Here is a 12,439-nt window from a genome sequence, read left to right on the forward strand (position 1 = left end):
ATTCCATGCAGAACCCCCAAAGAGTATCAAGATTCCAGAATCCCCAGAGTAGCAAAATTCCATGCTACCGATCCAGGGCAAGCAAAGGCTTCCCCTATGTCTTAATAAGACTATGGACTTTTCCTCCAGGAAATTGTCCAAACATTACATTACATTAGTGATTTCTATTCCGCCATTACCTTTCGGTTCAAGGTGGATTACATAAGATTTCTCAGGAGGTTACAAGAATTGTAACTTTACATAAGAATTGTCATAAGAATTGCATAGGAATTACATAAGAATTTATGGGAACTTGATGTGATACATGTTGGGTAATTAGAAACATTTTAGATTTGAAAGGGGTAGAGAGTATGGTAGGTGGAGTTTGGGAAGGAACTGGTCGTGTTAAATAGGTTTTATGTATTTTTTGAAAAGTAGGGTTTTAGTTTCTGCTCTTACCACAACCTATGGCAAATGCGTTCCAGAGCTTAACTATTCTCTGAGAGGAAAAACATTTCCTCCTATTGGTTTTAAAAGTATTTCCCTATAACTTCATCGAATGTCCCCTAGTCTTTGTAATTTTTGACAGCGTGAAAAATCAATCCACTTGTACCTGTTCTAATCCACTCAGGAGTAGAACGGGTACAAATAAAGTGTACTTACCTGTAACTGTGGACCTCTGTAGACAGCAGGATAAGTCAGCCACACAACCCACCCACCTTCTCTAGTCAGAGACTGTGGCCAGAGCTCAGAACAGAACTGCCAGATGCAGGAAGTGGGATTGCCTGTCTTTGCCCAAGAGGGATATCTTATCTACTGTACATGTTCAGAGGGTTCTCTCTCTCTCTTTTTTTTTTTTACATACTCTCTCTGAGCTATCTGCAAGTATATCTGTCCAATGGGAGCCATCAGATGACATCGCCTACATGTGGCTGATTTATTCTGGTGTCCGAGGAGGCCCCCTGTTACAGGTAACACACCACTTTATTTGAAACCTTATCAGATTGAAGGGTAAGTGAAACAAATAATCCATTTAATCTAAACAGGGCTGCAAATGTTATTATGAATGGATAAATCCTAGCCAAAACTTGTCTCAAATCTTTGTGATCACCTAGTTGCAATCAATTTGGCTCCATTTTCATTCATTCATCTTATATATCATGAAAACAAACACAATTTCATGAGTTTACACAAACCTACAACAGAGAAAGAGGAACTCTTCAGCAACCCTCACTATGACAGTGAGTTCTGACCTTCCCTATTTGCAACCCTAAACAATCAGTTTCACACTTAACATACCGGATTTGAGGCAAATATCATCCTCATGGCATTCGATCGTTCTTATAAAACAAGTATGTAAATATGCACACAGATCCAAAGCAAGTCAAAATCCAGAATTCTTGATTAAAAACCAGAAACAAGAAAGTCTGCCAGAGCTAGAAGCATACCGAGAGGACAGCTAAGTGAAATACTAATGAATGTGATTTGACTTACAAGAATTTTGTCCATTTGATAAATCAGCCCAGAACACAAACAAGTTGCACTCCACCCTACTTGAGTCCACAATTACCTCTCTAGTCTAGCCAGAGAATAACTAAGCCAAAACTGCTTCTTATGTTAGCAATGAAGGTGGCACGCCTTGCGTGTCTTCTCAGTCTGAACTGTGACTCACCAGAGACACTGCAGAACACGCTTGGTTAGTAGGAAAACACTTCAGCCAGTTTTCAAAATGCACATATTGGGCCCCTTTCACAAAACTCGTAGTGAGTCCCAGCACGGTAAATGTGACGATGCCCATAGGAACTGAATGGGCTGCACTGCGTTTGCTGCAAGGGGAATCGGTACCAGAGTTTTGTAAAAGGGGCCCATTGTGCTGCCTTTTTTTTTGTGTACATTGAGTGCAGTGAGTTACTTCTTTTTATTAGCCACGCAGGTTCCAAGAATTAATTATTCTGTCCTTTGCGTATGCTCATTAATGTTGGTGAAAATGAACCTTTTTGTTACTGTTTGGAAGGATGGAAGGTTAGTTTAAAGGCAGGCTGATCAATGTGCCCAGTAGGTATCTAGGGAATGACATGGGACAATTTTTCCCCCTCTCCGCAAGCTCCGTCCTCATCTGCACAAGCCTTGAACACTTTAAAATCATAAGTGTTTGAGGCTTGTGCTGTTAAGACAGAGCTTGCAGGAATGGCGTAGGGACGGGACGGAGATATTGAGATTCCATGTCATTCTCTATGATACATTACCTCTGTTTTCTAAGGGAAAAATAGTACCTGATGGAAAATACCCACAACATTTATGCCTGCTTTTTAGGACATACACATTTTCCTGGCTTATTTTATAAAGCAGATGTTAAGTACCAACTTTGTCTTAATTGTGTCTGAAGAAAACCTCCACTCAAATCAAATGAACTTCTGTGCACACAATCTGGGCAATCTGAAGGCTATAAAATACTTTTAAGATTACTCCCCCATATGTGGTCCAAAACTTATTCTGAACTCAATTCAGATTGGAAGTAGGTTACAGTAGGTGCACTTTTGATGTTCTCCCTTTTTAAAGTACAACCAGTTTTCATTGAACAATCAAAATAAAAGTACAGTGAAACAAAAACAATGTGTGATTCAATGCTGTTTGCAAATCTATCACGCCCATACTCCCCACTACCAGAAAGACAACATTGATTATCAACGAGGCCCAAAACCCCACCGCACAGAGCAGCCTAATAAATTAGCTGTTTAAAGACAGCAATGACTTCATAGCTCTGCATTTTCCTACCTCAAAACTACAGTATATAGTTGAAAAATTAATTGAAAACATGTTTGTCAGCTTGCTGGCCTTATAAAAACACCACTGGGTACATCAGCTTCATGCAGCAGCATTTTTCTCACTACCTCGCTCTAATTTATTATCTATAGCAGTGTTGCAAACTTTGTCAAGCCGTGGTACACTAAACAAGGCATCTGGAATTGTGATGACCGCATGCGCAAAGGCCCTCCAGATGGGCCCTGGAGGGTGCTGGAAGAGAAGAGCTAGCTGACTGCCTACATGATGTGCCTCTCGCTGCTGGCACATCTCCCCCTCCCCGGCATCTCATGGCACACAGTTTGCGATACACTGATCTAGGATGGCACAATGCAATTATATGCTGGTGGTTAATATTACAAAATTCTAAACTATCGCTCAGGGCTAACCCACATCTTTATACAAGTTGTAGACAGCATCCCAGGAATTGCCCTGGCTGCTTCTTTCGATGGGCAAACTGGCCTTTATCTACGTTTTCTTGTTACCATTTGAAGCAACACTTTTTTCCCCCTTCATTACTTCTGGATGCTTTTATGACATGAAGGAGCTGGGTCACAATGCACCTAATAAAGGGATGAGAAGTGCTTTTGGCAACAACTATTGTTTACATATCCTGACACAACAGCTGCTTGTACTCCCCAACGGCAGGTGACAAATGTGCCCATTTCCAGGATCCTCCGCAATACAATGGCAACTATATTTTACCAGAATTGATTTTTAAGGCTCAAAGCAGAAATGAGACATCCAACTAAACAAAGCAACAGAATGGGTGCAGAAGAGATTCTTACTACGCAGAGGTTTTCACTTTCCTGTCATCTTTCTTTATAATCTTGACATAACTAAATGCTGCTTATTGTAGGATCCAGTAAACATGCAAACACTTTTTTTCTACTAACACTGGAAGTGGGAAGCATATGATAGAAATTTAAATTCTTTTTTATCAGCTTTAAAGAGTAATGCAAAGAAACTGACACACCTCTTTCTTAACCCTTTGGAGGAGCTCAACACAGACAGTAAATGAAATTCCAGCAGCCAAAAGAGTGATTGCAACTGCTCCTGCTGCTCTTATTTGAAAGGCTCATAAAAATGACTATACTGGATCAGCCTGATGGTCCATTAAGCCCAGTGTCCTGTTTCCAACAGGTCCCAAGTACCTGGCAGAAACCCAGAGTAGCAACATTCCAGAGCTGAGATTGTGATGTCATAATGCCTCATTCCACCAATGCCTAAGAGCCAACCTCAGCAGTGATGTCACAACCAGAACCTAAGAATTGCCATATTGGGTCAGACCAGTGGTCCATCTAGCCCAGTATCCTACTTCCAACAGTGGCCACTCCAGGTCACAAGTACCTGGCAGAATCCTAAAGAGTAGCAAGATTCTATGCTACCGATGCCAGGGGTAAATAATGACTTTCATCATGACTATCTTAATAGCAGATTATGGACCTTTCCTCCAGAAGTTTCATCTTGGGGAATAAACACAGGATTTGTTTTGTCTGATCAAGTGGGCACAAACAGATGTCCCTGTCATTACCTTTGCCGCAGCATCCAATCATTTGCAAATTCTGACTTTCCTGTTTTACTCTATGGCTATATCATTTCCCAGGTTATACTGTGCTCTGTCACTCAGATAGTAAAATGCAGTCACATGCTGCTTCCATCTGGTCCTGCTTTGAATCTTTTGTTCTGTTTTTGGGTTTTAGTTTCAGTGTAAACAGGCTTTTCAGCTCTCTCAGTGAGCCATGTCCAGACTTTACCCTGGAATGCAAAGGATGGCCCTTTCAGATGCACCTCTCCATGTCCATGCTAATGCCCTGCTTTCTGGGTTCTGATTTTTTGGTGGGCACCTTTGCCTGGTTTCTCTTTCAACTTTACCATGGCCTGCTGAACCTCCTGCAGAATGACCACATGGAAAAGAAGCAGAGATACCTTCCAGCAATCCCCTGGAAACACCACTCCTAGAAGGGGCAATCACCATTTTCTTACTGACTCTGGTAATATCACGTTTTCAGCTTGTTCTTTGCGCATCTCAGAATCAGTCAATCATGCTGCCTTCCTGCGTTTTCCCTCCTAGATACTTACTACCATCGTTGCATTATAATTCTTTCCTGTTCCTATTAGCCTTTTGTTCCATGTGAAATTTGTTTCTCTTGTTGTCTCTAACCCCCACCATAGCTTTTACCTTGTAAACCACTTAGATTTCTTTTTGAAAATTTTGTGGCATGCCAAATAGAACTAACCTGAAAAACAAGCATGCATATTTTATAAGTATATCTCAGCAGGAGAGGGCAAGAAGAAATCATAAGTTGCAAATGAGGTACATGAACTCTTGAGGCCCCACCAGAGAAAGAATATGGACAGAGTGAAAGAAAACTAGCAGAACAGTATTGATTATAGAGGAGTCAGTCCCAAGCAACTACTTGGTGAATTGTTATAGACAGAGAAAAAAATCTTCAAGTTCCAAGAAATGCAGCAGAAGGACACAAGGCCAAGCTGGAAAAAGCCTCATGTTCATATAGCTTAATGCATCTAAAGAAGAAGAGGGGATCCAGTCTTGAGTGCACTGTTGAATTAGATTCACCTCAGATTCTATGCGGGATGAACAAAAGATGATAAAGAAGATGAGCTCACCGTAAGAAGAATAGGACCCTTTCCACAAGACTCCTGAGCTTGGAGAGACTAGCAGCAAGTTATCGTCACCAAGAATTCCTGAGGTGACCCTTGAGAAGCATGCAAGATGGTTTGCACCTAACCCCCTATAAACCCTACTCTGTAGCCAGAGTATGGTCAAGGGTGAACTTATCCTGTGTGTGGTCAGCGTGGTAGGGTAAATGACTGGTGGTGACTAGAAGGAGTTGAAAGGGACCGGAGAAGACCTGAACTAACGTGGGAAACTTGGAAAATGACAGAACTGGAGAAAATCTCTTTACATGATCAAATGAGCCAGAAGTGACCAGAAGGAGCCAAGTGACTAGAAGCAGCAGAAAGGGACCAGAGAAAATCTCATCACATATCGTTTTGGGTGCCACAGGCCTGATTAAAATGAATTTCCAAGCAGCATCCTATGAACTATAGGAGGACCCTCGTTTTGGAATGATGCAAGTACCGTACTTTGGTGACCAAAATTTGAGAAATCGTAAGCCACATAGCTTAGGAATGAGGTTCATTCCTGCGATGGATGTTCAAAAACAATCTCAGAATAAAAGGAACAGGGAAAAAGTATTTAAAACACAAATTGCAATTTCTTGAAACACAGGTGCAAAACTAACCAATCTAAATATATTGCCCCCAAAAGAATACAGAGGGATCAACCCCACATACTGCTTAGCTGAGAACATGTATTAAAAATCTGGTCTTATTTAGATAAATATATGTCAGATAAATGATGCTACATATTTGCAATAATAGCTATGTTGCATAATTATTATACCTCAATATACTGTTTATAAAATCTTTACAAATCAATAGAATTTCTTTCTTTTTTTGTCCATGAAATTTTATTCAAAAGTTTTGAAACTACAAATTTAACAAATGCAAGAAAGATAACAGGTAGTGAATCGGGTCGTTAAGTGGTCAGAAGTTAATCCGTGGGTTTAGCGAATCTAGCCTTTAGTCTTGTTAACCATCCCTTTTAAAAATAATCCCTAGCACCTTGTTTGGCGAAAAGTTTCATCGCATTGTCTACAATGACTCCCAAGATCCTTTTCTTGGGCGACCCGAGCAAGTCAAATAGCACCATTTAACCCTTCCCTCTGTTTTCTATCTGATAAGCAATCTAGATGCACATGTTTATTCCCACCCGGGCTGACTCGGTCCACGTTTCGTTTCCCAGATCAAGCCTGGAAGCCGCCTTGTTACGTTGCAAAGACCAAAACGCCCGATCCACGCGCACTCTCCGCCTCCCGTCCCCTGCCGCGCACGCGCGGGCGACAAGTGACAGCGGAAGCGGAAGCGCCCGGCCGGTGACGTTCCCGCGCGCAGCCGCGCATGCGCGCCAGGGCGCCGCTCTCGTCCCGCCTTCCCCCCCCCATTTCGCCGGTCGTCGCGGGGCTGCCGAATGCGGGCGCGAGGAGGGCGGAAAAGGAGCCGAGCCGCGGCTCCCCGGCGACGGCAGCGAGGTAAGAAGGAGCCCCCGGGGAGGGGGCGGCGGCAGCCCCGGCAGATAAAGCGCGGAGGGCCGGGAGCCTTCCCGCCTCCCAGTGATGCCGCTGCTGCTCGCGCTCGGCGTTTCTGCAGGTGGACCCTGCTCCGAAGAGCTGCTCCTTGAGACCCTTAAGCCAGAAAAAGGCGCTCCGGGAGGGAGTAGGTGCCACCTCTGCTTGTCCTGTGCCTTAGGCGAATTTCAGTCCCAATTAATCCTAAACCAACCATTGATTTTCTTGCATTCCGCCCCACCAACCGTTCTAGGCGGTTCACAACCGAGAAACTGAAACGTTTCAGTTAAAAAAATACAATATCAAAAAAACACGCAACTACTGTGGCTACAACATCATCTTCAGTATATAGTTTTAAATCACCTCTTGCCTACCTTAAGCAATTAACCCACTGGCTAATGTTGTGGTAAGATGTGTGTTTGCAGAACTGTCTTCCAGGCTGCGAAAATAGGTTCAATGATGCGCATCTTTGGCCTGAAAAGTTTGTAAACCATGTTAGCTTTGCAACATCCACTTACTTTATTGTTTATTTAACTAATGGCTAGGAAGTCAGGTCAGAGCGGTTTACGTGAGCAACTTTCATGGAAATATGAGCCATGTTACATCATCGAGATTGTGTAAAAAAACCACAAAAAACATGAGTAAATGTAGATAAAAGACTTGAATAATGTACCTCTAGTAATGTCTAACATAATAATAGTCTTACTGGGTCAGACCAATGTCCCTCGTTGGCCAATCCAAGTCACTAGTGCCTGGCCAAAAAAATCCCAAGGAGTAGCAATATCCCATGCTACCGATCCAGGGCAAGCAAATCTTCAAACTTTTCAGAGAAAGGGTATAAATAGCCTTCTTTTTAGTTGGAAATAGTAATTCAGTTCATTTGAAGCCTTGTAGCTTATCAGCATACCCTTCAGTTGTTTTAACATCTGTGATTGATAAAGTGCACACTCATACCATCTCTCTGGACAGGTTTCCAATAGATCATTGCACTTTCTGCAGTATGCTTAATTGCTGCTAAGTGGTGACCATTAGCATGGTTATTATGTTGGTCCATTTGGCCGGTGTTTCTCTTTTTACCTTGTCCTTCCAACTTTCCTAGAATAATCTCCTCCTCTAGTGAGTCTTTTCTTCTCATTATATAACCGAGATATGAAGTCTAAGCTTAGTAATTTGGGCCTCTAGGGAGCATTTTGGTTGTATTTAATTAAAAAATGACAGATTTAATGTTCTGTCAACATCTGTAGCCTGTGAATATTTTTTTGTGGATTTTGATATGCTCTTGGTAGGAAACATTTTGTCTAAGTTATTTTATCATATGAAGGGTATTTTCCTGTGTATCTTTTGACTATGACTTCAAATTTTAGGTTAAAGGTTATTTCTGATTTGAACTTTTTCATTTCAAGATGATGTGTGAAGTGATGCCAACCATCAGCGAGGCGGAAATCCCTTCTGGGGGAGGTGAGGGCCATGCTCCAGGCTCCCTATTACACTCGGACTCAGATTCCCATTTTGAGCAGTTAATGGTGTCGATGCTAGAAGAAAGAGATCGTCTTCTGGATACTCTAAGAGAAACTCAAGAAACACTTGCATTGAGTCAGGGCAAGCTACAGGAGGTTAGCCATGAAAGAGATTCTCTGCAAAGGCAGCTCAATACTGCTCTTCCACAGGTATGCTTACTTTTGAATGCAAATGTTACAAATACACTTCTCGTATTGTGCTTGTTGTCATTCTCGCAGTGGAGCATTGTGGGTGAATATTTGTTTTTCAATGTAGCATAAATGTATTTTCACAAAACATAGTGCTTTAATAATCTAGATCAGGGCTTGATAAACACCAAGTGCCAGGTTATCATGGCAACTGGAAAATTGGACCTGGTGCCTATGTTTTGCTGGCAGTGGGTAGCTTGGTTGGAGCTGTAGAAAGCAGGGTGCAACAGCAGCAGAATCTGCTATTCACTTTGCCTCCTCCTCCCACCACGGCACCTTTGTGAGAATGCTCATACATGTGTGTGCCCACACATAGGACTGCTACTGATCACAGTAGAAGGAAATGAGAGCAGCTGCGTATCAGGCCACAGACTCCTCTTCCACCACTCAGTTAGGTTTGTAAAGTTTGACCTTCACAGTTCAGATTTTGCATTTAGGGCCAAAATGGCAGAGCCAGGAGGATGTAGTCTGATGTATAGCCACTCTTTTCCTTCCACTGTGGTCCTCACCAGGCTGGAACTGAAGGAGAGAGCACTGTGTGTTGTAAGAAAGAAGAAAGGGGAAATGGGGAAAGAGAGAGTACTGGGTGTATTGGGAGAGGAGGCAATGGGTGTCTGTGGGCCTGGGGTGTGTTGGGAGAGAGACAAGGTAAAATCTGGGGTGCTTATGTTCCAGAGGAGAGGGGAAGCGAGAGAGAGAGTTGGATGTCTGTGTGCTACATTGCTAAGAGGAGAAAGCTAAATGTCTGTGCAGAGTGAGGGAAGGGACAGAGCTCAGCATGTGTGTGCCTTGGAGAGGGGCTGTAGAGAGAGAGAAAAAGCTGAGTGTCTCTATTGCAAAGGAATGAGGCAGAAAGGGGAGAGAGTCAAGTCTCTTTGTGTAGGTAAAAGAGAGAGAGATCTGGAGATTCAGCTATGTTGGAGTGGCCATTAGGAGACAGTGACCTTGTGGGAGAGAGTGTATGCTATAAGAGGATTATGGGGTAGAAGTGATCAAGAGAGAGCTAAGATGGTTCTATTTTCTGAGGGGTGTTTGCAGGAGGACGATTGAGAAAGAGCTTTGGGTGGGTGTGCTGGGGAGGAAAAGAGAAAGCCTTATCTGCCATGAGAATGAATGAAGGGAGAAGTGGGGCATGCTGGGTAAGAGAGAGGAAACAAATAAAAAAAGGTTGGGGACCGCCCAAGTTAATCGGGGGGTAGGGAGAAATTTGGAGCACTAGCAGTGACAGAATTTGGTCCATACGGACATTGTTACTAAGGAGGAAGTTCTGTAGCAGCCCTGTTGGTAGGATTAATTTAAAAATGTAAAATTATGTTTTTTTGGGGGGGAGGGAAAGGGGTGTGAAGAAGAATTGAGAGAAGTCCATAGAATATAATGGTCGCGTTAGCATTTAGCGTGCCCTTAGTGAAATGCCCCCACAGTTAGCAAAAAACAATTCCCTTTATCAAAACCTTTACAGATTTCTTCACAAAGGGATAATAACAACAGTTCAGTGTCTTTGGATGTTGCTGCTGCATTTGACACAGTCAATCATTTCATACTTTTAGAGCATCTGCGTGCATTTGGATAGACTGGAACAGTGTTGAAATGATTTAAGTCATTTCTTGTTAACGGAAATCTTTGTGTGGCCGGAGATGCACAAATGGAATTTTTTTGATCTTGTACATGGATTACCGCGGGGTTCAGTGCTTTCTGCTATGTTGTTCAATTTATTTATGGCCCCGCTTGGCAAGTTGTTTTTGGAGTTAGGAGTTCATTATACGCAGATACCATACATTTTTCTTCTCTATTGCAAATTTCAGCTAGGATTTAATGCGGTTTACAACAAGATTAAGAACTGAGGACATGAACATTGAATGAAAATTTGCAATTTCTTTTAGAGCTGCTATTGTAGATTGGATGAATATTGCAAAGACCAAAATTTTGTGGCTATCTGTTACTGGCTTTCAGAATACTCCTATCTCTTGAGTCCGATGGAGTGGTAATTCCAGTAGAGCGATAAATAAAAAGTTTAGGTGTATTATTGGACTCTTCTCTGTCTTTCCAAGGGCATATTGCCTCAGTAGTAAGGACAGTGTTTTTTAAGATTCGGGTATTGCAACTGTGTAAGCTTTTATCTGCAGAAAATTTTCAACATGTTTCAACAGTGTTTTGTTTTACCTCATTTGGATTATTACAACGCTCTTTTTTTGTGAACTTCCTTAAAAAGTGTTGAAGGCGCTGCAAGAGTGATGGGAGGTATTCCTCGGTATGAACAGGTCACTCCTTTATTGGTTAAGTTACATTGGCTTCCAATTGTTATTTAAGAACCTTCAGCATGTACTGCTGAAGGCAATGCTAGATTTTATTACACCATAGGAGCCTGTTTGGTCATTATGGTCAGAATCCCGGGGCACTGTCTTTGCGGTCTGTTACCAAAGCTTCTATTTGTTCTAGGGTTTTTAGTGTGGTAGGGCCACAAATGTGGAATTCCCTGCCTGAAATTATTTGGCAGATAACTTTAAAAGCGCATCTTTTTCAGAAGACCTAAAAAAGGGCGAGGGCTGATCATTTGTGCAATATGGTTTGTTTTAATTTGCCAAAAGTATTTTGGTACTGTGTTATTCTAATTTTTACTGTCTAGTTTTGATATGTATCTGTTGTTTATTAATGCATTTGTGTATATATTGTAACCTGCATAGATTGATGTAATATGTGGAATAAAAAGTTTTTAAAAAATAAATAAATAAACCTACCTGTAATCTGAGGAACACCTTGCAGCTTGTTTTCATACAAATGTCATTTTGACAAACTGAGGTGTAGTGCTACTAGTACGAATCATTTCTGTACAGCTACTAGACATATTTAATGATGTACATCAAAAACTAGACGAGAGAGTCCCTGCTCAATACTGCTTAACAGGCTAGTCAAGACAGACAAACTGGACAAGAAGGTGGGGGAATTACAGAGGGAATAAGACAGATATTTGTGCTTAGCAGGTAGATTGGAGTTTGGAATTGAAGCAGCTTCAAAGAAATGAGCTTTGAGTCTGGATTTGAAGACTGCCAGAGACGGAGCTTGATGTACCGAGCCAGGTAGTTTGTTCCAGGCAGCAAAGTAGAAGGGATGAAGTCTGAAGTCAGCTGAAGAGGAGAAGGGTGCAGATAAGAGAGATTTATCCGATGAACGGAGTACGGGGAGAGAGGAGAGATATTGAGGAGCTGCAGAGTGAATACACTTGTAGGACAGAAAGAGGAGTTTGAACTGTATGCGGAAAAGGATAGGGAGCCAATGAAGTGACTAATCTTGTATAAGTTAGCAACTAATTGGTAGAATTCATCTACCGGTAATTTGAAAAATTGGTAAGGAACTGATTATTCATCATTTCAAGAAAAACTTGATGGACCTCTAAGGGAGAGAAAGGGCTAGTAGATGGCATGGAAGGCAGACTAGATCGGCCATGTGGGCTTTATCTGCCTTCATTTTTCTCTTTTTCTTGTTTCTAAAAGACTGTGCAATGCTTGACTTTTTTTTTTTTTTTTTTTAAAGCAAAATGAACTTGATTCTGCAGAGCAAAGCATATTGGATTATTTGCACTCTGGGTGTTGCTTTAATGACTCTCAAGGAAGATGTTGATAAGTTTTTACTCCTAAGATTTATTGACTCATTGAAACAAATATTTCAGCAGCAGCATCTTGCTGGAACTAATTTTAATAGAGAATGCAATATTTACGACTCTTAGTTGCTTTCGATTCATCCTATCATCATGTGACATACAATGAAGCTGCTAGACTAAAATACACAGTTAATTTCTTTTCT

At 41.7% G+C, this 12,439-nt stretch overlaps 1 protein-coding gene across 15 annotated transcripts in view; it reads left to right on the forward strand.

Annotated features, from left to right (window-relative positions):
* The first annotated feature begins 6,664 nt into the window (after positions 1–6,664).
* Positions 6,665–12,439, forward strand: part of PPFIA1 (PTPRF interacting protein alpha 1) — a 97,899-nt gene continuing 92,124 nt past the window's right edge. For 3 of the 15 annotated variants that reach the window (XR_004537576.1, XM_033928198.1, XM_033928205.1), the window contains exons 1-2: positions 6,667–6,899; positions 8,339–8,602. Coding sequence is in view for 14 of the 15 variants with exons in the window: in XM_033928198.1 (XP_033784089.1) it covers positions 8,339–8,602 (264 nt within the window). In the remaining variant the exon portion in view is untranslated. Of the gene's footprint in view, positions 6,900–6,953; positions 7,084–8,338; positions 8,603–12,439 lie in introns of those variants that run through there. The other 12 variants (XM_033928195.1, XM_033928208.1, XM_033928204.1 and 9 more) reach the window with 11 other exon arrangements.

The sequence above is a fragment of the Geotrypetes seraphini genome, chromosome 19 (assembly GCF_902459505.1).
Source record: "Geotrypetes seraphini chromosome 19, aGeoSer1.1, whole genome shotgun sequence".
NCBI lineage: Eukaryota > Metazoa > Chordata > Amphibia > Gymnophiona > Dermophiidae > Geotrypetes > Geotrypetes seraphini.